This window comes from Calliphora vicina, chromosome 4, assembly GCF_958450345.1.
Source record: "Calliphora vicina chromosome 4, idCalVici1.1, whole genome shotgun sequence".
NCBI classification, from domain to species: domain Eukaryota; kingdom Metazoa; phylum Arthropoda; class Insecta; order Diptera; family Calliphoridae; genus Calliphora; species Calliphora vicina.
The window spans coordinates 15003717-15024699 of NC_088783.1; the positions used below are offsets into that span (position 1 = coordinate 15003717).

The 20983-nt window shown below is 27.4% G+C and overlaps 1 protein-coding gene across 15 annotated transcripts in view; it reads right to left on the minus strand.

The window, feature by feature from the left end:
* Positions 1–14966: 14966 nt before the first annotated feature.
* The window catches only part of dlg1 (discs large 1), an 89974-nt gene continuing 83957 nt past the window's right edge, over positions 14967–20983 (minus strand). For all 15 annotated transcript variants that reach the window (XM_065507562.1, XM_065507561.1, XM_065507560.1 and 12 more), the window contains 3 exons: positions 18710–18992; positions 17875–17966; positions 14967–15437 (listed from right to left, as the gene is read on the minus strand). In XM_065507562.1, the coding sequence (XP_065363634.1) occupies positions 15331–15437; positions 17875–17966; positions 18710–18992 (482 nt within the window). In that variant the 3' untranslated portion in view covers positions 14967–15330. The remainder of the gene's footprint in view (positions 15438–17874; positions 17967–18709; positions 18993–20983) is intronic.

The window sequence follows — 20983 nt, forward strand, 5'->3', positions numbered from 1 at the left end:
TTAAAAGGAGAGTAAAAAACAAAAACAAAATATTTCATAATTAATAATAAATATTATAAATTTAATTTCTTAAATTTCGAAAAATTTGGTGCTCGTAATAATAGATACATTTTTAAAAATTCTTATTAAACAAAAGCTAATAAATTTTATCTTAAAAAAATTAGTTTATTATTAAAGTAAAGCTAGTATCCAGTATATCCACCTTTGTTTTGTAAAACTTTCTCCACTCTTCTGGGCATACTGGATATCAAGTTCTGACACTTCTCCAATGGAATCTCGTACCATATTTTTTACGTTTTCTCCCATAAATCGTCTTTATTTTTGAAAACTTCCTTCGAAAGCCTTATCTTTAATTCACTCCACAAGTTTTCTATTGGGTTTAAATCAGGGGATTGGCTGGGCCAGCTTAAAACAGGTACGTTATTCTCCAAGAACCAGTTTTTAACTAATCTTGAACTATGTTTTGGGTCGTTGTCCTGCTGGAATGTCCATATTAATGGCATATTTTCCGATGCATATGAAAGCATTACGTTTTCCAATATGTCTCTATACCCACTAGCATTCATGGTATCTTCTATTCGGAATATCGGACCAACACCATTCCATGAAAAGCAACCCCAAACCATTATGTTTCCCCCGCCATGTTTTACCGTCTTTTTTGTAAATTTAACGTGGAATTCTTTTCCTTTTGATCGGCGTACATTTCTTTGGCAGTCGTTTCCAAACAAATTTATTTTTGTTTCGTCGCTCCATAAAATATTTCTCCATTTTTTTTTCGCCTTCACACCCGGACCATTGTAAGTGCTCTTTAGCAAATTCTAATCTTGTCTTGATATTTTTTTGGCGCATTAGTGGCACTTTTCTGGCAATTCTTCCCGGCAATTTAGCTTGTAAAAGACGACGACGAACTGTTTGTGGACTGATTTCGTTACATAGCTCCGCAGAAATAGCTTTCGATGATATAAAAGGGTCTTTTTTAACCATAAGGACGATCCGCCTATCTGTTTCTGGACTGGTTTTCTTTGGTCTACCGCGAGTTTCTCTTTTTTGTTTTTTAGATAAAGCATTTTGGACAAAATGTAAAGATCTTCCTATGCTCTTTGCTATTTCCCGTAATGATTTTCCTTGATTTCTCATCGTTTGAACAATTTTTTTCTCATCTTCGGTACAATGATGATTTCGTCCCATTTTCTTCAAAAGAGTCCTATTTTTTATAAAATTGTTGCTAAAATTTAAATTATACTTACTGTTTCACGTAAATAGGAACAAAAAATTGCACAAAAAAAAAATTGTATATAAACAAATTACAAATTACTGATGTGTATCTATTTTTATGAGCAAATAATTTTTTGTAATTCAAATAAATTCGTTTTTAAAAATCAACATGAAAGCAAATAGTTGCCAGATTTTTGACTGACATGACATTGCCAGATAGAAATTTTAATAATATGATGTATTCTTAACGCTTGCGAGGAAATTTTCAATGTTACCGCCATTTAAATTTTTTCCAATTAGGTGTATCTATTATTTTGAGCAGATGTGTACATACATACATAGCATATTATTCTTTATGGTGTAATAAATATCATTTTAATAAAACAATTTCGCAATAGAAACAATAATTGGTTATACATATCGAGCCCTTAGCGCCAAATTATCGTAAGCGACAAAACACAAATTTTACAGGAGAAGGTTTTTTTTTGATTATTTTGAAATTTATACATAGAATTAAAAATGTTATGATGCGATATAATATAATTTCGTTCAAGCTATTTGTCTATTTTTCAAAAATATTAAAACTTTTGACAATTAAAAATTCATGGAATACTTTATAGAAAAATATGCCAAAAAATTTTTTATATTGGATTTTTACATAGATAAAAATTTTTCGAATTGAAATTAAATTTTTATTTATAAATAGTTTTTAATGAAATTTCTAAGTTATGTAGATTTTTTTATTTAAAATGGAAAAATAAAAACGAATTTTGAAATTTATTATCAGCAATCCCGCAATTTCCAAAAAAGTGTTGAAAAATTCCAAAAATGGTAATTTTTAGTTTTTTCGCTATAATATATAATACCAGGGTCGTGATTATCGGGACCCTTCACAAAATAATTAGAAACATATTGGGCCACCTATAATCGGTTACTATATTTTGATATCGGATACGCGATTTGAGAATTTTTGCCCTAAAGTTTTATTTTACATAAAAAATAGGTGTTTTTTGAAAGGACCTGGTCCCCTCGGTAACAACAATTTTGAAATTGGTTTTCCATTAAAATATTTTATCAAAACTTAGCTTTCAGAAAGTAGCAATTTCTTGTACATCCTCTTAGAAATTTTTTGCGATAACTTAAAAAGAAAAAAGTTCTTTTTTCCCAAAAAAATAGCGAAAAATCGCTTTTAAAAATTTTTTTAAATTCAAATGCATATAACTTTAGACTTAGTCATTATTTTTAAACAGTTCTTTTTCCATTTGACACATACATCTGTTGTTAGTCCAATAACGGAAAACTGGAGAAAATCGGGAAATATTTGGATACGCTGTTATCAAAAAACTGGAGTAGGGTGGGAAAAAATGTTGAAAATTTAATTTTCAAATGCGAATATCTCCTAAGCTATAAGAGATGATTGATAGCTACTATCGTTTTAAAAATGTAACATACCCAAGGTGTCCTACTTTGAGGGCCCTTGGTTGCGCCCCTGGTGGGCCCATGAGGTCCACGTTCAAAACTTAAACTCGACAACACTTCTTCTTTGCGCATGTGAAATTTCATTCAAACCAATCTAACCATTTAGAAGTTACATATTTATTTTCCTCTTTTTTTTCTATACCACTGTGTGTCGCTTACGATAAAATTTGATTACTGTAAAATATAAACATTGACTTACGATAAAATCGTACCCCCTATATTTTTGATGTTATTAACAATTTTGATATTCTGAGAACGCTAAAACATCAGTCGGTCCATAAAACTTTAATTTCTGCAATAAAACAAAAATTTTTAAAAATGTCGCTTACGATAATTTGGCGCTAAGGGCTCGATATGTATGTACATACAAACATTATATCGCACTTGATCAACAAGGGGGTATTAACTCAAAATTTTAAAATTTTCAGTGGAGGATAAAAACTGTTTGTGGTTACATTTTAAGAGAATTTGATAATCTGAATACATCATTGTATGTAAATTCCATTTAAAAAAATAATTACTTTGTTTTTCTTTTAAATTTTTCCAATTATTGCAAAAAAAAATCTATTTTTTGAGTTAATACCTACCATTTTTCTGACAAAATGTAAACAATTTTATTATAAAAAGAGTCACATTTCGAATTAAAATCATAAAATAAAACCAATTTTATCAACAAAACAGTATCAACTCAAAATACAACCAAATATAAATAAAAAACTTTGATTATTTTTAACTTGAATAAACGCTCAACTCAAAATAATACCTTTTTTATGAAAATATACGATGCATTTCTATTTCAACTTTTGTATTAACTTGAAATAATACCTTTTTGTTGTATAAAAATAGTCACTATATTATCATGAGAATGGTCTCAAGTGTTGTTTTCGAGATGAAAGAGTAATCGGAATACGTTGAAATGTTTTACAGTAGATAGATATTGATGTTGTTAGTTGATTTCTTGAAAAAAGTGAAATTTACAAAATTTTTAGTTAATACCCTCTTGTTGATCAAGTGCGATATATAAATGTTTACTTTTTGTGTTTGGATTGATAATTTTTAAAAACGTAATTTATTTTTTTTTTTTTTGTTCCAACATCAAGCACAATGGATAACAAAGTTGTAATAAAGGAAAATGCCACTAATATCGCCAATAAATTGCTCAATGAATATCCAAACCTGAAAATATTTTTGGAACTTTTAGTAGAAAACATTGTTGTTGAAACCAAAAAAGTTGGCAAAGAATTTCAATATCCCAGTGGTATAATAAAAAATAATTTTTCTAGCAATTATGGCTTATTTATGGATTATTTTATACGTAAACTGCTGTCCAATCAATTTCAAACTAAACTAACAGATGAAGTCACCGAGCGGGTTCTAAAGGATTCGGATACTTATTTTAAAGACAATGAAAAAGATCGCACCTTGCAAAACGATATCCAACAGCATTATTTAATTTACAAAGATTCTCAAAAACGAGCAATGGATATTTTAAAAAGCATTAAAATAGTTTCTTTATCGGTTTCATTGTCATTTCACGATCCACTGCCAGAAGCTGAAATCGAGACCGACATTGCTCTACTCGAGGTTATAAAATACTTTCAAGAACTTCCTTACTCAGGAGTCGAAATGAAAGCAGCAACTGATTGTGAATATTTTGAGGGCAATGCTGATCTGATCTTTGATCAAAAAGTGCTGTATGAAATAAAAACTTCTAAATTTAAGTCACTTGCGCGTAATGATGAACTGATCCATGTGAGACATTTCTACAAACTGATTTTGTATGGATTTGGTTATTATAAGAAAACGGGTAAAATAATAAAATGTTTTAAGATTTACAATCCTTTATTGGGTTATGAGTATACACTACAGCTCGACGATATTGATATGGAACTTTTTGAGAAAGTACTCAAAGAAGATGTAGGAAAAAATATATAAACTAAATGAAATGATTTTTTATTATTTTACAAGACAAACATTCATATTATTTAATTATAACATCTATTACTTATTGAAATAAATTTTTTAAAATACAAAAACTTGTTTTATTTTTGGATTTTTCTGCTTACAATTGCAAAAAAAGTAGTAGTAGAAACACTCCGGCTATGCCTCACGATGAAACAGTTTACACACAAACACCATGTATTTCTTATGGTTTGATAGGGTTTGCTGAAGACCCCCAATGGGGGAAAACCCCAATATAAAAAAATGGTATTACTCATCTGAGCAGTTTGATAGGCATCAATCAATCTAATTTTCTTTCAAAAAATGTCTACTACTAAATACCTTCTGTTCTTAATAATCAGCCCAAACATGAATACAACAAGTATGAAAGTATGGTCGGTCAAGCCCGACCATATAATACCTTACACTAAATAAAAGAGCAAAAAAAAATTTTCTTTTAAAATTTCAATAATTTATATTTTTGAGTGATTTTCGGAAGTGGGCCTTATATGTGGGCTATGACCAATTATGGGCCGATCACCATGAAATTAGGTCGTGTGATTTATGTCTATATTAACCTTCACTTTACCAAAGGTTTTTTATGTACATGGTTTACCAATACCCACCCGGGTGACACTACACTTATATATGCGACGAACGAAATTTTAAAAAATTGAAAAAACCTTATAAAAAGTTTAAAATGGTTCTATTAAATTCTATAGAACTCTAGAAAATCGAAACAAAATTAAAAAAAATATTAAACCAATAAAATCGATGTGGTCACCCGGGTGGGTATTGGTAAAGCGAAGGTTAAAGTTAACTATGTTGAATTTTGTGTGTTTACCAACATTTTTAAGCGATTTATGCACGTTAAAGCGATTTTCGGAAGCGGGTCTATATGGGAGCTATGACTAATTATGGACCGATCGTAACAAAATTTGGTGACATGAATTTTGTGTAGGTATATAAAACTTATTTGGAGCGTAATTTGTGGAGATACATATATAAATTAAACATTTATGACCGATAAAGTCCAATTTCGGGAGGACATTTGTATGGGGGCTAGGTGAAATAATGGACCGATTTCAGCCAGTTTCTTGGCTTGGCCCTTGAGCCGAAAAAAGTGATTCTAAGTCGATCGGTATACTTTAAGGTGGGTGTTAGACTAATATTTTTGGGCGTTACAAACATCTGCACAAACGCATAATACCCTCCCCACTATGGTGGTGTAGGGTATAAAAATCAGTTTTTTCCCATTTTTAGCACTGCTGAATTTGAATAGGAAAAGGGAAAAAACTCTTGCGACTTTTTATTCATGTTTGGTCTGAATATCGCTAATAAAACGAAATAAAGCGCTACATATGTATGTATATAAATCACACTGTGCTACTTTTCACACACAGGCTAAGGGACATCGTGATTCTGAGTCGATTAAACATGTCCGTCCGTTTAGTTGGCTGGCTGGCTATCCATCTAAACCTTGTGCGCAAAGTACAGGTCTCAATTTTGTGGATACATACATATTTTAAATTTAAGTCAGACCGAAATTATCATTAACTGATTTTGACCAATGTTGGTTCGAATTACTATGCCGTTATATACATATGTACATCATTGGAAAGGTCTTTGAAATATCTAATAATGCTAAAAGCTCAAAAAAAGAGTCTACCCAATTTCTTTAAACATTTTTCTTCAACAATAAAAACTAAAAACTTTATTTTTTTTTTATTTAGAATTTTTATTAAATGATTTTTCTCTTTTTTTATTTATGATGAACAGAGAGACATGTTTGCTTTTTATTGTAATATGTAGGTTTTTTTCATTTATTTTTTTATGGAACAAATTGTTATTACTTATTCAATATATATTTGTGTTTCTTCTTTATGAATTTAAATTTAAGCTAAAAATCGAATTTAAAGGAGAGGGATTGGTATTGGGAGAATGGTAAAGGATTTGGTTTGGTATATTTTGGGAACTGGTAAATATTTATTATTTAGTTTTCTTTTGATAACCTTAAAACTGAAAACTTATTTTTTTAAAAAAGGTATGTATTGTAGTATATAAATAAGTTATTGATATTTTAAACATTTATTTGTTTTTAATAAAATTTAAAAAAGTTTGGATATATATTTTTTTTTAATAAATAACAAAGATCTTTTATTAGATTTTGAATTTACAAGTTTATTTTTTTTAACAAAATAGTGTTGAAATCATACATTATTTTTTGATAAAAATTAGAAAATTTAAGGTACTGGAAAATGGAAAATTAGTTTTAATTTAAAATGAAAGTCAGAGTAATTTTAGATTTATAAGACTATTAAGGCCTGATTTAGAAACAAATTTCAAAATTTTTGTTTGCTAAACCATAGATTAATATACAAAGATAGGAAACTCTCCTGTCAAAGGCCTAAGTCAGTTGTCAAAAAAATAAGTGTTGAGAATGTATTAGTAAAAAAAAAACTATGTGAAAACAAAAACAACACTCGTGTGTTTGTTTTGAGAAATTATTTTTTTGTTTGTTGAGTTTTTTTCTAGTTTCCGCTCTATGTGTATTTCTCTGTGTGCAAAATTTTTCATGGAGACATTTTAAAATTGTTTTCCTTTCGTGTTTTTTTTAATCAGACCCTTAGTTATAGAATATATAGTGTAGCAGTACTCTCGGCACTTTGAAAATCCATTTTATGCTAATTTTAGACCATTTTGAACCTAAATAAAACTATTACTTTAATTTAAATTGATTGTTGAAGGAAGTAATAAATTATTGACAGCAAATTTTAAGTTATTTAATGAATATTTACTATGTATGGTTTTCTTTAGATTTTATTTTCCATTATGAAATACATATTTAATTTTCTTTTGTATTTAGGAATTTTTTTTTTAGCTGTTTTTAGTTTTTTAATAAAAGTTTCATTTAAAGGGAAGTTTTCAGTTTTTTTTGTTTGTTTAATATGTTATTTTTATTTACTTCATACACTTGAAAAAATGTTGCTTTCATATTTCTATTTAATTATTTACTTTTTCATTAAATTTCATTTCATTGAATAAAGGATCGATTTTGTTGTCAAATGTTTTTTTTTTTTTTTTGGATGTATGGTATTGTTTTTTTGTTTTATTTTTGTGACTCGAGGACAATTTTAAAACAAAAGGCACATTTATTGTATGAATTCTTTGCTTTTTTTGAATGCTTCTTTTATTATTAATAGGCTGGTGATAATAAGGATTTGTTTTAAACTTTAGTTTTTTATTATTCTTTCATTTTGTTATCTTAGTTTTAAAACGATTCAAATGTTTTATTTTTCTATTATTTAGGTATTTCTTAAAATGTAGTGTAATATACTTTTTTTACAATTCCTAATAATGTTTAAATAAACGTTTCTTTTTTAATATTTTTATTATTAATTTTTTTTATAAACGATTAACAAATTACATATGCATGTATATAAGTATGAATTTATGTATGTTGGATAAAATACAATGAGAGGGAGCAAAAAAAATTAAAGAAAATTTTTTTTGAAATAAAAACTATTTGATTAAAATTTATATTATTAAAAAAAATTATAAATTGAAAAATAACAAACACATTAATCCCCTTTATCACAATGTATAGTTACGTTTTAACCTAAAGTTATACCGACAGTTTTTTACAAAAATTATTTTAACCGACAGTACAACTATAAGTTAACATTGTGTTAAAAATACGATAAGAAAGTAATTTTTACACGCTTTACAACATGTAATGAATTTCCAAGCCCGCTACAGATTTCATCAGCATTCTTTCGTGACTCTTACCCCCTGTCTATACTTGACAAATATTTATCATAACAATTAATGAAGTTTGTTTTCAAGACAAAGTTGTCTAGGCAAAAGCACTAATAATTTTGTCATAACGAAGCAATAATACTAATAAATTCCAGGAGACTATACCTGATGATTTTTTATCTTGACAGTCCTTTTGACGTCTATCAGGTATAGACAGGGGGTTACTGTCAAATTTTAGTATAATTAATTTATCTCACATATTTCAAGAAATAAATATTCCAGGTCATTATCAGTACTGAGACAAAGGTTCGAAAAAATTAATTCTTAAATTAATTTTTAAAATCATATTTATTTCTATATCTTTACCAATCCATTAAACAATTCATAGACTTAATTTCTTTAGTACTCCAAACATAATGAATTCATTCCTTTGAGAATTCATTCTTTATAGAATTAATTTCTTATTGAATCATTCAAGTTTCCACTATGAAATTGATTTATAAAATGTCACATCTATTACCCCCTGTCTATACCTGATAAATTTGTATCATGATAAACTTCAAAATGGTTATCAAGATAAAAAATTATTAGGTACAGTTTCCATTTATTAGTAGGTATTATTGCTTCGTTATGACAAAATTGTTAGTGCACAACTTTGTCGTGACAACAAACGTCATTAATTGTTATGATATATAGATATAGATACATATAGGCTTTAGACAATTTATTTTAATTCATTTTGTTAATTATCAAAAACAAAACCAAATCAAATTGAATGAAGAACAAATATTTTCATTTAATTTCGACAAGATATTAATCAGAGCTTCAAATTAATTTAATTTAAGCTTAATTCACTAAAATCTTATTCAGAATTATAAATTTTTCATCGCAACATTCCCAACATAAAAAATTATTTAGCTTCATTCAAAGGCTTTTATTTGAATACAATTCATTCATTGTTGAATTAGTTGATAGTGAAATTTATTCATAATAAAATTAATTCAATCTTTGAATGATTTAATTTTTGTTATTTCAAATCTAAAACAAATTGAATGAAAATATTTATTCAGCATTCAGTTTGGTTTTTGCTTGTAAGCATTTACAACATTAATTGAAAATTCGGTGAATATGGCGGATATGGCAGCAATTCATAGCCTAATTCATGGATTATTGTATTGCAAACAGCAACATGTGTGCACCCGTTTGTGAGCAAAAGCGGCAGCCATCTTGCGGAAAGCTTTTCATACCCTAGTTATCGAATGCGGTAATTTGGCCCCAGATTTTTACCATTGAAATTGATGGTGTAGAGTTCCCATAGTATTTATCAAGCACACCAAAAAAATTTATAATGTCCATGAGCTCATAAAATGCGTCATGATATGCAGAGTTTAAAAATCCAGACTCCGTCTGACTCATGCAAAGCTGGTACCCAATCTGCACTAGAGTTAGAATCTTTTGACTCCGTCGAAAATATCTGCAACATCGGTCTATAAGTGTCAGTTTTTACTTTTATAGCAATGTAAACATTTTTTTACTTGAAAAATTCTTCTTGAGAACATTTACGTGCCACAATTTTAATGTTTTTCGCATTGCCAATCAACTTGCTTTGATTTTTTGTTAGTTAGAGTTAGTTTGTTTATGAACGAACTACTTCAATTGAAAAATTCAGTAAAATGAACAGACTGAAGTTGTTTAGTCTTTATCAAGCTTAGCCTTGGTTTAGGTGATGTTTTTATCCACAAAAAATAATGCTTAGTGAGCATTTTATGTTCAAGTCACGTTATACTTTGTGGTCACGTTTTAGTCTGCTATCAATGGCTGTCAAACACAAACTAAATGACGCAGCTTGTTCAAATTTTGACAGGAGTCAACTGACAGATGCCTGTTAACAGGAAAAGTGTTGCCCTATCAGTTAAGTGGCGGGAAATTCACAGACTTATTGACCCACCCTAGTATTTTGTTGGCGTATCAAATAAATGATTTGTTTTATTTTTGTTTGACAAAACGGAGTGTATTTCTCTATCAGCCCAATTATGAATAAAAATTCCCTCTTTTTCCTCTTTTCTCATTTTTCCTATTCAAATTCAATGACAAAAAACTGCCGGGGAACAAACTCCCGAAGAATTTTTTATTCATAATTGGGCTGTATGCCTTTGGCTGTCGAAGGATTTCGTGTTCAATTTAAAGTTTTCTACCCCTTTTTTTGTATATACAAATTTTCCACAAAAAATCTTATTTTTTTTATTTTTTCAATTTATTTAAAAACTTTAATTTGAAAATAATCATAATTTCTTAATGTGATTATGAATTTTTTCCGTTTTAAAAATCATACACAGTACATACACAGATTTTTTAAACAAAATTATACATCATTATAAATGAAACATCAGGTTATTAATATATTTGAAACAAAAATTTGAGAGGTTACTTAAAATATACAAAATTAATTTAGTTATAGAAACTTTATAATAAAAATAAAATAAATAAAAATAATACAATTCGTTTTTTACGTTAAGGTTTAATTTTTTTCATTATTATTATTATTTCGTTTTAAATTTGTTGGATTTTTTTGTTTATATATTTTGTTTTAATATAAGAAGAGTTTTTCAACAATTTAGCACATTATTTATAAATTATTTTTTAATTAGGACTTAAACAACAATTTAATTAATTTTATTTTGTTTTAAATTTATTTTAACTTGTTTTATTATTATTAAACTCTCATTTAAGTAGATTTGTTTTGTTGCCGTTCTTGTTGGTTGGTTAATATTTTATCATTTTGATGATAAAATTTTTTAGTATAAAATACTAAGCTCCAAGTATTGTAGTTTTCAATAACTACTTGTTTGTGTTTTCTAAAACTCAATTATTTAGAAGAAAGTTAAACTTAAATTGAAATTGAAATAATATTTCAAACATAATATGTATTGTATAAGGTTACTTTAACTAAATTGTCGTTGTGATTTGTGTTTATTTTTCTTTTAAGGTTACTAAATAACATAATGAATAATAATAATGAATTTAATTGAAATATATAGATGATATATTTAAATATATATAAATATGTATATGTATTAAATTGTATGTATGTATATAATAATAATAATTAAAAGATTTATGACAAAAAATGTTTAAAAAATATTTTTATTTAAAAAAAAATGAATGGGAAAAAATTAAAACAAAATATGTATGATTGATTGTGGGCGTGGTATGAAAAAAATATATGTATGCATGTTTTTCTGTTTTGTGTTAAATATGAATGTATGTCAGCTATTGTAAATAATTTAAGTTATTATCATCTAGTACATATTAGAGAAAACAATACAGTTTTTAATACAGTATATAAGCCAAAAGAGAAAATAAATAAAAAATTGCAAAATCGTTGCTAAAAAGCTAGAGCCAGAGAGTTGTATATTGAATATGTACTCTAGAATAAGTTTAATAATGATTGATAGAAATCTGGAATTGCGGATATTTAAGAAAAATCCGAATAATTTCAACTAAATGAAGTTCTTTAAAATAATATCCCAAACTGTGGTTTAGAAAAAGTACTATTTTACTACAATTTAAAATATTATAAGATTAAAATGTTTTTTAGATACAATTTAGTAATAAATACATTGTATGTTTCAGTATGTAATAACAATTTATTATACATTACGGATGCAATAATTAGACTCCTGTTGAACTAATTCTTCATCGTGTAATATTTTGCTGAATAGAACTTAATTTTATAATTAATAGAATAGTGATTTTATTTCATCAGCGAGATTACGAAATTGATAACAATAATTTAAAATGAGAACTTTTCATTTCATATTCGGCAGAGAACAAATGAAAATGAGATTTTCCATTTAGAATTTGAAATGAGATCTCATTTTTAATTGTTCTATTTTCAAATTGTACTGACAAATCTCAATTTCAATTGTTCTTGTTCGTATTTGAAATGGATGAACTAATTATCATTTGGTCTTTTCTAATATTCAAATTTTCAATTGTTCATTTCTGAATTAAAAGTCTCAATTTCTATTGCACTCTTAGAAAATCTCATTTTCAGTTGTATAATCTGAATTTGAAATGAAAAATCTCAATTTCGATTGTTCGTTTTTCAATTTAAAATGTATAATTGCTGTTGAAAATTGGGCAGTTCTTCAACATCCTTTGATTTTTTGAGTTAGTTTGTTCATGAACGATCTAGTTCAATTGAACAATTCAGTTAAATAAACAGTGTGAAGTTGTTCAGTCTTCTTGATTTTTATTGTTCGTTTTATTCCCCTTATAATTTTTTTACGTTTGACATTCGGTAGTTTCTTAAATTTTTTTTTTCAAAAAATAATAAAAATTAACCAAACAGTAAAAATAACGCTTTTGCCCAACTCTTTCCTATACAGATTTGTTACTCTTATTTTTCCGAATATTAATAGTGGCCATCGTAAGTTCCACGACAAATATTTCACTAATTCAGCAAATCTAGTGTTCGATGTCAATCATGGTTTGCAACCCCTGAGTTTGACCGAATGACACTGATTTAGGCGATCTCGCAATCAAACTAACTCTAGTTTTAGAAACTTTTGAATCCGGCCGAAGACCTCCAACACTTGAAAATATTATTAAATATTTGAATATTCTTTTTGAAACTTTATAACGCCATTATATATTCCAATAAAAGTTTCGAAAGAATTAATACTTAATAAAATTTTTCAAATCAAATTAAATATATCCTATTAACAATTGCATTAAACCATTGAGTACTCCAAGGTATTGAATTCATTCCTTTATGAATTCATTCATTATTGAATTAATTCCTTATTGAATCGTTCAAGTTCTTCTTCAATTCGAAACCAACTTATAATTTTCTTCAATTCAATTCAAATCTATTAATATTGTAAATGATTAAAAGCAAAACAAAAACAAATTGAATAAAGAAAACATATTTTAATTAGATTTGAATTAAACAAAAAAATTAACATTCAAATGTTGAATGAATTCCATTAGGAATGAATTCGTTTATGAATTAATTCAACGATGAATGAATTCTATTTAAATAAAAGCTTTTGAATGAAGCTAAAGAATTATATTTTGGGAATGGCTGACATTTTTGCATCCCTTATTAAGATTTTAGTAAATTAAGCTCAAATTGAATGAATTAATTCTAAGCTCTGATTTTAATATACTCTCGATAATGTTAATAGCAGTTTTATTTAAAATTAGTCGGTCTTTCAATAGGTACATTTAAATGATAGAAAGAAAATTATCGCCAAATTATAGTTATATCAAACAAAAGGATTCCTTTTTATATCCCTTTAAAAATATTACTATATTACAATAAGTGAAGGTTTTTTGTTCTAACTCCGGATTTTGAAGGTATTTTCAAAATTGCAAAACCAAGATAACGAAGTTTTCAAACAGTCCTACAACTTACTTTTGTATTTATTCCACCAAATTTCAACAGATTTATTTTTTTATAAAAAACAATTCCCCTTTCTTCAACCAATATTTGTACATATTCTAGAGTAGTTTTAAGAGTTTAAGATTTATTTCTTAACAAAAAAAAAATAAAATACTATCATTTAAAAAGATATATTCCTTGTGGTGCTTTATATTTGTATAAGTGTTTTTTAACCATTTCCGTCTAACAAAAAAAGTTAATAATTATAATAATAAACTATTGGCTACCAAGCTTATATACGGTCTATTAAACAGGTTTCTTTAAATAAAAGAAGAGAACAAAATAGATTTGTATGTTTTATAAATTTCAGTTTCATTATTATAGTCATCATCATTATTAACTTGTCAACATTAATAAAATTATCTGTTTTTCTTTTTTATTATTTATTAATAAATATGTATGTATGTATCTTGAGTTATATACTCGTATGTATGTATATAATTTATTTATTAGGGAACTGCATTTCTATTTATTGATCATATATTGTTGTTTTTATAAAACAGAGTACACGTCGTATGTATGTATGTAAGTATATTTATTTATTTCCTTCATCAGTTTTAGTTTGCAAATGAAAATGGGATATTAAACGTTTTAAAAAATTAAAAATTTAATTCTGATTATAGCTGAACAAAATTATTGAATCATTACTTTGATTTTTTTTTTAGAAAATTCTTTCAATTGTTTTAAAACGTTTAATCTCTTATTTTTTATGTTTCCGGTTGAGTGTTGTTGTATTTATTTGAATTTCTGTATCGTCTGGTGGATAAATTGGTATTCGAGTTGCTTTTTTGTTTTTGTTTCATATAATTAATTAATATTTCTTTATGAATATTTTCAAATTGGTTTTCATTTCTTTTTTTTTTTTTACTAAATATAACAACAAATGCATTATCACCAATGCGCGGGATATATTTTTTTTTTCTTTGTTTTCTTACTACCAAAAAAAATTATATTAGACTTTTTCTTGTTCGTACTAATCTTAAGAATCGTTTATAACGTTTTTTTGTTTTGTTGAAATTTTCATTATTTTCTTCTTGTTTTTTTCAAGGGGCGGGGAACTAAATGTTAGTGATAATAATTATTAAATGGTCGTCTTATACATTTTTTGCCTTTTGCTTGTTTGTTTGTAGTTTTTGTAGTTAAGAAGCTTTTTGCAAAAAAGAAAGACTTTATAATAAATATTTGTTTTTGTTATTATGTATATATACTATATAATATGGCTTCTAACGTTTTTTTTTTCTTTTCTTTTTATATGTATATAGCCATTTCTGTGTTTTTCTTTTATCTTCTTTTTATAGTTGTAGGATTTTCTTTTACGTTTGTTTCTATTTTTTTTTGTTTTTGTGTGTGTGTATGTTGTTTTTATTTTAATGCGTTTTATGTTGCTGTTGTTGTTGCTGTTGTTGATGTAGTGTATTTGTCGTTGATCTCGAGACTGGTCGACAACGTACTCGAGGTGGCAGTGTCCATGTCGTCGTAGCGGTTGGTCATAGTGATTCCTTGGATGGTACCCATATGGTTGGACCAGATTGTGACCAAATCATTGATTTCACTTTACTGTAGATTTCTTCAATAGTATCGCCTTGTACTACACCTGAAAGAACAACAAAAATATGTTTTAGTTAGCGATAGTTAAACGTTAAAGTGTATAGTTAAACGTTAAAGTTAAACGTTAAAATGTAATGGGTTTAAATTTAGTCAGGTTACAGGGAAGCAATATTCTTGTTACAGTACCTTTTGAAATCAAAAAAAAATTAATTTAAAATATATTTTTAAATCAATTTTGATTTTTCTTTACAAATCTATCAGTTAGAAAATGTATCTGCAATTTAATCAATGATATTACTTAATTAAGAATTAAATTAAATATTCAATCAAAATCAAATTAAATATTCAGTTATGTCACAGACATCAAATTCGTACGAAAGAGAAAACCAAAACGAATTTAAGTTTTACATAAAATCTAAAATATCCACATTCAAAATCAAAAATTTGTAAATAATTTTATTTTTCATCATAGTTTCCATTGAGCTCGATACACTTTGTCCAACGTCACTCAAATTTGTTTATCCCCTCCAAAAAATTAAATTTGTAGAGGTCATCAAAATAGGTACTTTTTTGTGAGAGGATTTCATCGTTTGAGTGAAATCTCTTTCCGCCGAGCCATTTTTTCAGGTTTATAAACAAGAAATAGTCACTCGGGGCTAAATCTGGTGAATAGGGCGGCATAGGAAGCATTTCGTAGCTTAATTCATGGATTTTTGCATTGGAAACTGCACATGTGTGCACCCGATTGTAAGCAAACGCGGCAGCCATCTTGCGGAAAGCTTTTTTATACTCAAGTCATCATTCATGGTTATAAAAAGTTGAATAAAGATATCCGCTGGTAATGTATGTGGAATGAAATTGCAATAAAACAGAAAACGCTATATTTTTTTCCAACGTTAAAACAAATAATTTATTAAACTTTTATAAAATAGCCCTTTGTATTGATTTAATGTAAGCAAAAAAAAAAGTTATTAAGGGTACTCATTTAAACGCTTAAGTTTCCCATTTGTGCAAATGGGCAAATTTGCGCGACATGTTTCATGAACCCACCTTTTCAATTTTGTGCAAGTTTATACAGAAAATTTATATTTGTCAAATAAAAATACATAAATTCAACAAAAGCTTTAATAATTTTTTTTTCAAATTGTGTAAATTTTAATTTTAAAATGTTGAATGAAAGTTAAATCTTTGGAACAAACGGTGGTATACATAGTTTGGAGGACTTTGTTTATGTTCTAGCTGTTGGTTAATGTTTTCATACACAATGTCATTTAATACAATCATTCTGTTTCAAAGTTACACAATTTTCACATGCACAAAATTTTTATATTTTATTTGATTTTTATTTCTTATAAATAAAAGTAAACAAAAGCAGCTGATTCATCAAATGCACAATAAATTCAAGTTTGCGAGTCTAAATTGTCGCGCAAACTTATCGGAGTTGTGCAAACGAATTTCCGTACATTTTTTGACATTTCATTTGCGAGAGTGTAAAAATGCACAGATTGCACAGTTTGCGAGGCTTTTAAGCGTTTACATGAGGACCCTTATTATATTCATGTACTTTTGTGGCAGTTATGCAGCCCAATTATGAATAATTAAATTCCCGGGAGTTTTCGCCCTTTTCTGATTTTTCCTATTCAAATTCAATGGGAAAAAAACTGCCGGGGAACAAACTCCAGCGGAATTTTTTATTCATAATACAGGTGTTGAAAATACCGATGTTTGCACTTTTCTGAGCTACTATTTGAGTTGGTCTTATTTTTGTCGATTTTTATTTTAAATAATCTACAAATAAAACTCTTCTATTTCAAAAGGTCCAACAACTCTCAAATTATTTTTAATTTAAAAAAATATGGACATTTTTTCACTTTAGAAAGTCTGGAATTTCAAGAGTGTTGGAAACACCATAATCATTTGGGCGTGATAGTCTAATTTACATCTGATTGATTAAGATCCATATATACATATTTTTTTTAGAAAAAATATTATGTTCTACTTTGCACATCTTATCAATAATAGGTTTGTTTACTTCCAAAAAAAGTCCACTTATCTGCCTTTCTCTGCCGCTTGATGTAAAATATGTATAACAAATTTTTCCCGATAATAATTGATAAAATATGGAAAAAATTACAAATGTTTTTTTTAAGGTACATAGTTATTAAGGCAAACATAACGTAATTCAAAATAAGTCCTAAAACACTAATAGCTCATATACATTTTCCTTTGGCCAGTGTCAAATTTTTATTGCAATTTCATTCCGCATATGTCATACGTGTGGTATGAGTAACTTTTAATTTATTTTGGTATACGTGTCGTATGAGTAATTTTGAATAAAATTTCTATATAAAGTACGGGTGGTATGATTAATATTATTAACAGTTTACGAATTATTTCACATAATTTTAGAACGAATTGCATAAAAGTTAAAATTTTTTGGTATGTGTATTAATATAAATTGGTGTATTGTCTTAATCACTTACCAGTAAAGTACTCTCCAAATTCTTGTTCCATTTTAATAGCACGTTCGTATGTTTTCTTGGCTTGTTCTTCGGTCATACGACGATTCATTTCCCTAAAAGAAAATTACATATAGAAATTAACCATATAATGAAAATAAAAATATAGCAATTAAATAGCAAATATATAAAAAAAAATCTGTTTAAAAAACTTTTTGAATAGAAAGTTTCCAAATGTTTCTATTTGTATTTCAAAAATTAGTTTGTAAATCACTTCACTTCAAAAAATATTCCTTTTTTTCGAAAATTTGTATGGAAATATTTTCAAAGTGGGGTGAAGTGTTTTTTGAAATATAAACGGAAACTTTAAAAATTCAATTTAAAATTTCTGCAATATAAATGGAAATTTCTCAAATATAAATTAAGGCTGTAGAAAAACTGATTTAATAAATTTTAACTGAATTTAAACACTCCTATCAATATGATATTTTATTATTAAACTAACAAGTTTTATTAATTAAATGAAATAATTAAGAAAATGACAACTGAAATGAAAAATTGTTATTCTTTAGAACATTTTAATGGCAGTTCAATTAAACAAATTATAGCTTGATAATTAATACTGACACGAAACTATCGGTAAGAATACTAAGTAAATGTAAATTTAAAAACAATGCCACAATTAAATTTACAAACTAAACGAAAAGCTAACAATGAATAAACAGTTTTCTACACGCAAAACATTAAACGTTTTGCTAGTCAGTTCAAATCACTTGGAAAATAAATATTCCCATTAATTATATTAATAATTGCATATGAGATTTAAATGCATACATACGTAAAAAAAAAATTAACTTACATGATTGAATCCACAGATTTAGGTTTAATAAATACAGCAATTGGATATAATTGTGCTACTTGTAAACGTTTTATTGCATTGCCCGATACATCTAGAATACAATGTTTACCCTTTTCGGCGACCTCACGTACACTGGCTACCGAGGTGCCGTACAAATTATCATTGTACTGACCAGCCTCGATAAATAGATGATTCTGTATATCATGTTCCATTTGTTCGCGCGATGATACGAAATGATAATCACGTCCATCCACTTCATAATCACGTTTAGGACGTGTAGTATCTAATGGTTTTTTTTTATTTTTTTCAAAAGAGAAAACAAAAATTAGTTACAAATGAAAAATAATTTGTTAAGTTGGGTTATAAATTCTTTAAAAGCTTAATAATAAAAAGTGATTTTACACACTATTAACTGATAGACAATACAATGGAATCTATAAATATCTAATTCAATTTGATAAACGTCAAAATGGTTGTCAAGATAAAATATTATCAGGTGTAGTGCTTTTGCTTAGACAACTTTTTCTTGACAACAAACGTCATTAATTGTTATGATAAATATTTGTCAAGTATAGACAGGGGTTAATGGCGTTTTATTTTGAAGTTTCAACATGTTTTGAGAACAATCAAAATGCATTTTTAACAACAATTAAACGATACTATTATTCAATTCACAACCTATTATCTGAGTTATATGTATGTCGTCTAAGTATACGACATTCATCGTACGATAGGTTATGAATTGGACATATGTTTACAGTTGTCAATAAGTGTCTTGTTTGAGCAGATATAAATGTATCAATATTCTATGTTTTAAATAATCTGTTTTTAAAGAACAGGCCAAAGTTAAGTTAGATTTTTTTTTAAAAATATTGAGGTGTTGAAATGGTTCTCATGACAACTGGATCTTCGCTCCGAAACGATACGAGTCTCACTCGGCCAAAGATTGTCATCTCAGTGGCAGCTGTATTCTTCCTCAGGGAAGAACTTTCGATGACAGCAGAGCTGTTACAAAAACATCCAAAGTAAGAGAGAAGAAGCTTATTTAACAACTGCTTATCAAGCTCACATTCAATCCTATTATGTATGTCGTTGCCAACAGAAATTCACGTCGACGGTGATAAAATTGTATTTGCGTGTTCGTTATCAATAATGTTTAGCTACTATTGGCAGCAATTTGCAATTTTCTAATGCGCGTTAAAGTCGATATTGACTTAAAATGATTATTTTATGTCGACACGATATTTGACAACGACTCATACTCAAATTAAAAATAGTTGCAATTAGAGAAATTACAAAAATGCAAATCAACAATGGGAAGCTATTTGAAACCGTAATGGCAGAACTAAATAAGTTTAAACATGGTTGGCATAATTGGTTTCAAATCATTTAAAAACGTTGTATTAGGTGGCCTGCCACACCTATTTTCGAGTAGTCGGAGCTCCAAAGTTGACAATATTTTTGGATATACATATCTTTTCAAAACTGTATTTTATTTTTAGACATAATATACATATATCAAATGATAGATCTCCATCGATGTATAACATGGCCTATTATTACTATATACCAAATCCGGGAAAATATTTTTTGACTCGATATTTATAAAAACGAAAAATTCGGCACAATGGCCTATGCGAGTAATAATCTAAATTACTTTATTTAAAAGTCAAAAGTTTATGTTTTAATTTAAGGTATAATATGATTCAATAAATAATATAGATCCGGAGATATTAGAAAAAAATTATGATTTTTCAGCATACAAATATTTTCTTTACTAAACGAAATACCATCCAGGAGAAAATCATTGCGCCCGGCAATACAATAAATCTTTACTAAGGGAGCCGGTGTTCGAATTGCCATAGTATAGAAAATTCTTGCGCACGACCAAATGCCGGCTGTAAATGAAATCTTTACTAGCGAAGCCAGTGTTCGAAATATTCAAATCATTGCTTCATTTCTTTACTTTGATGCCTACGGATTTTAACTGGAATCCAATAAAAAAAAGCATTTTTAATAAAAAAAATTCAACAGCTGTCATGAAATGCATAGAGATGTTATTTTTTTTTTCTTTTAAATTATCGGTAACAAATCAACAATACAACATTGTTAGTAAATACCGATTTAGCGTCGAGGTGATGTCGATATAGACTCGAAATGACGACGACTACGAAGTGATGTCAACGACATATGTACATAACAGGGGTGATTAAGTTACACGATGATCAACATATCTCGGACTAGCTCTTAATCAGAGTGGAAAGAAGTTTTGTT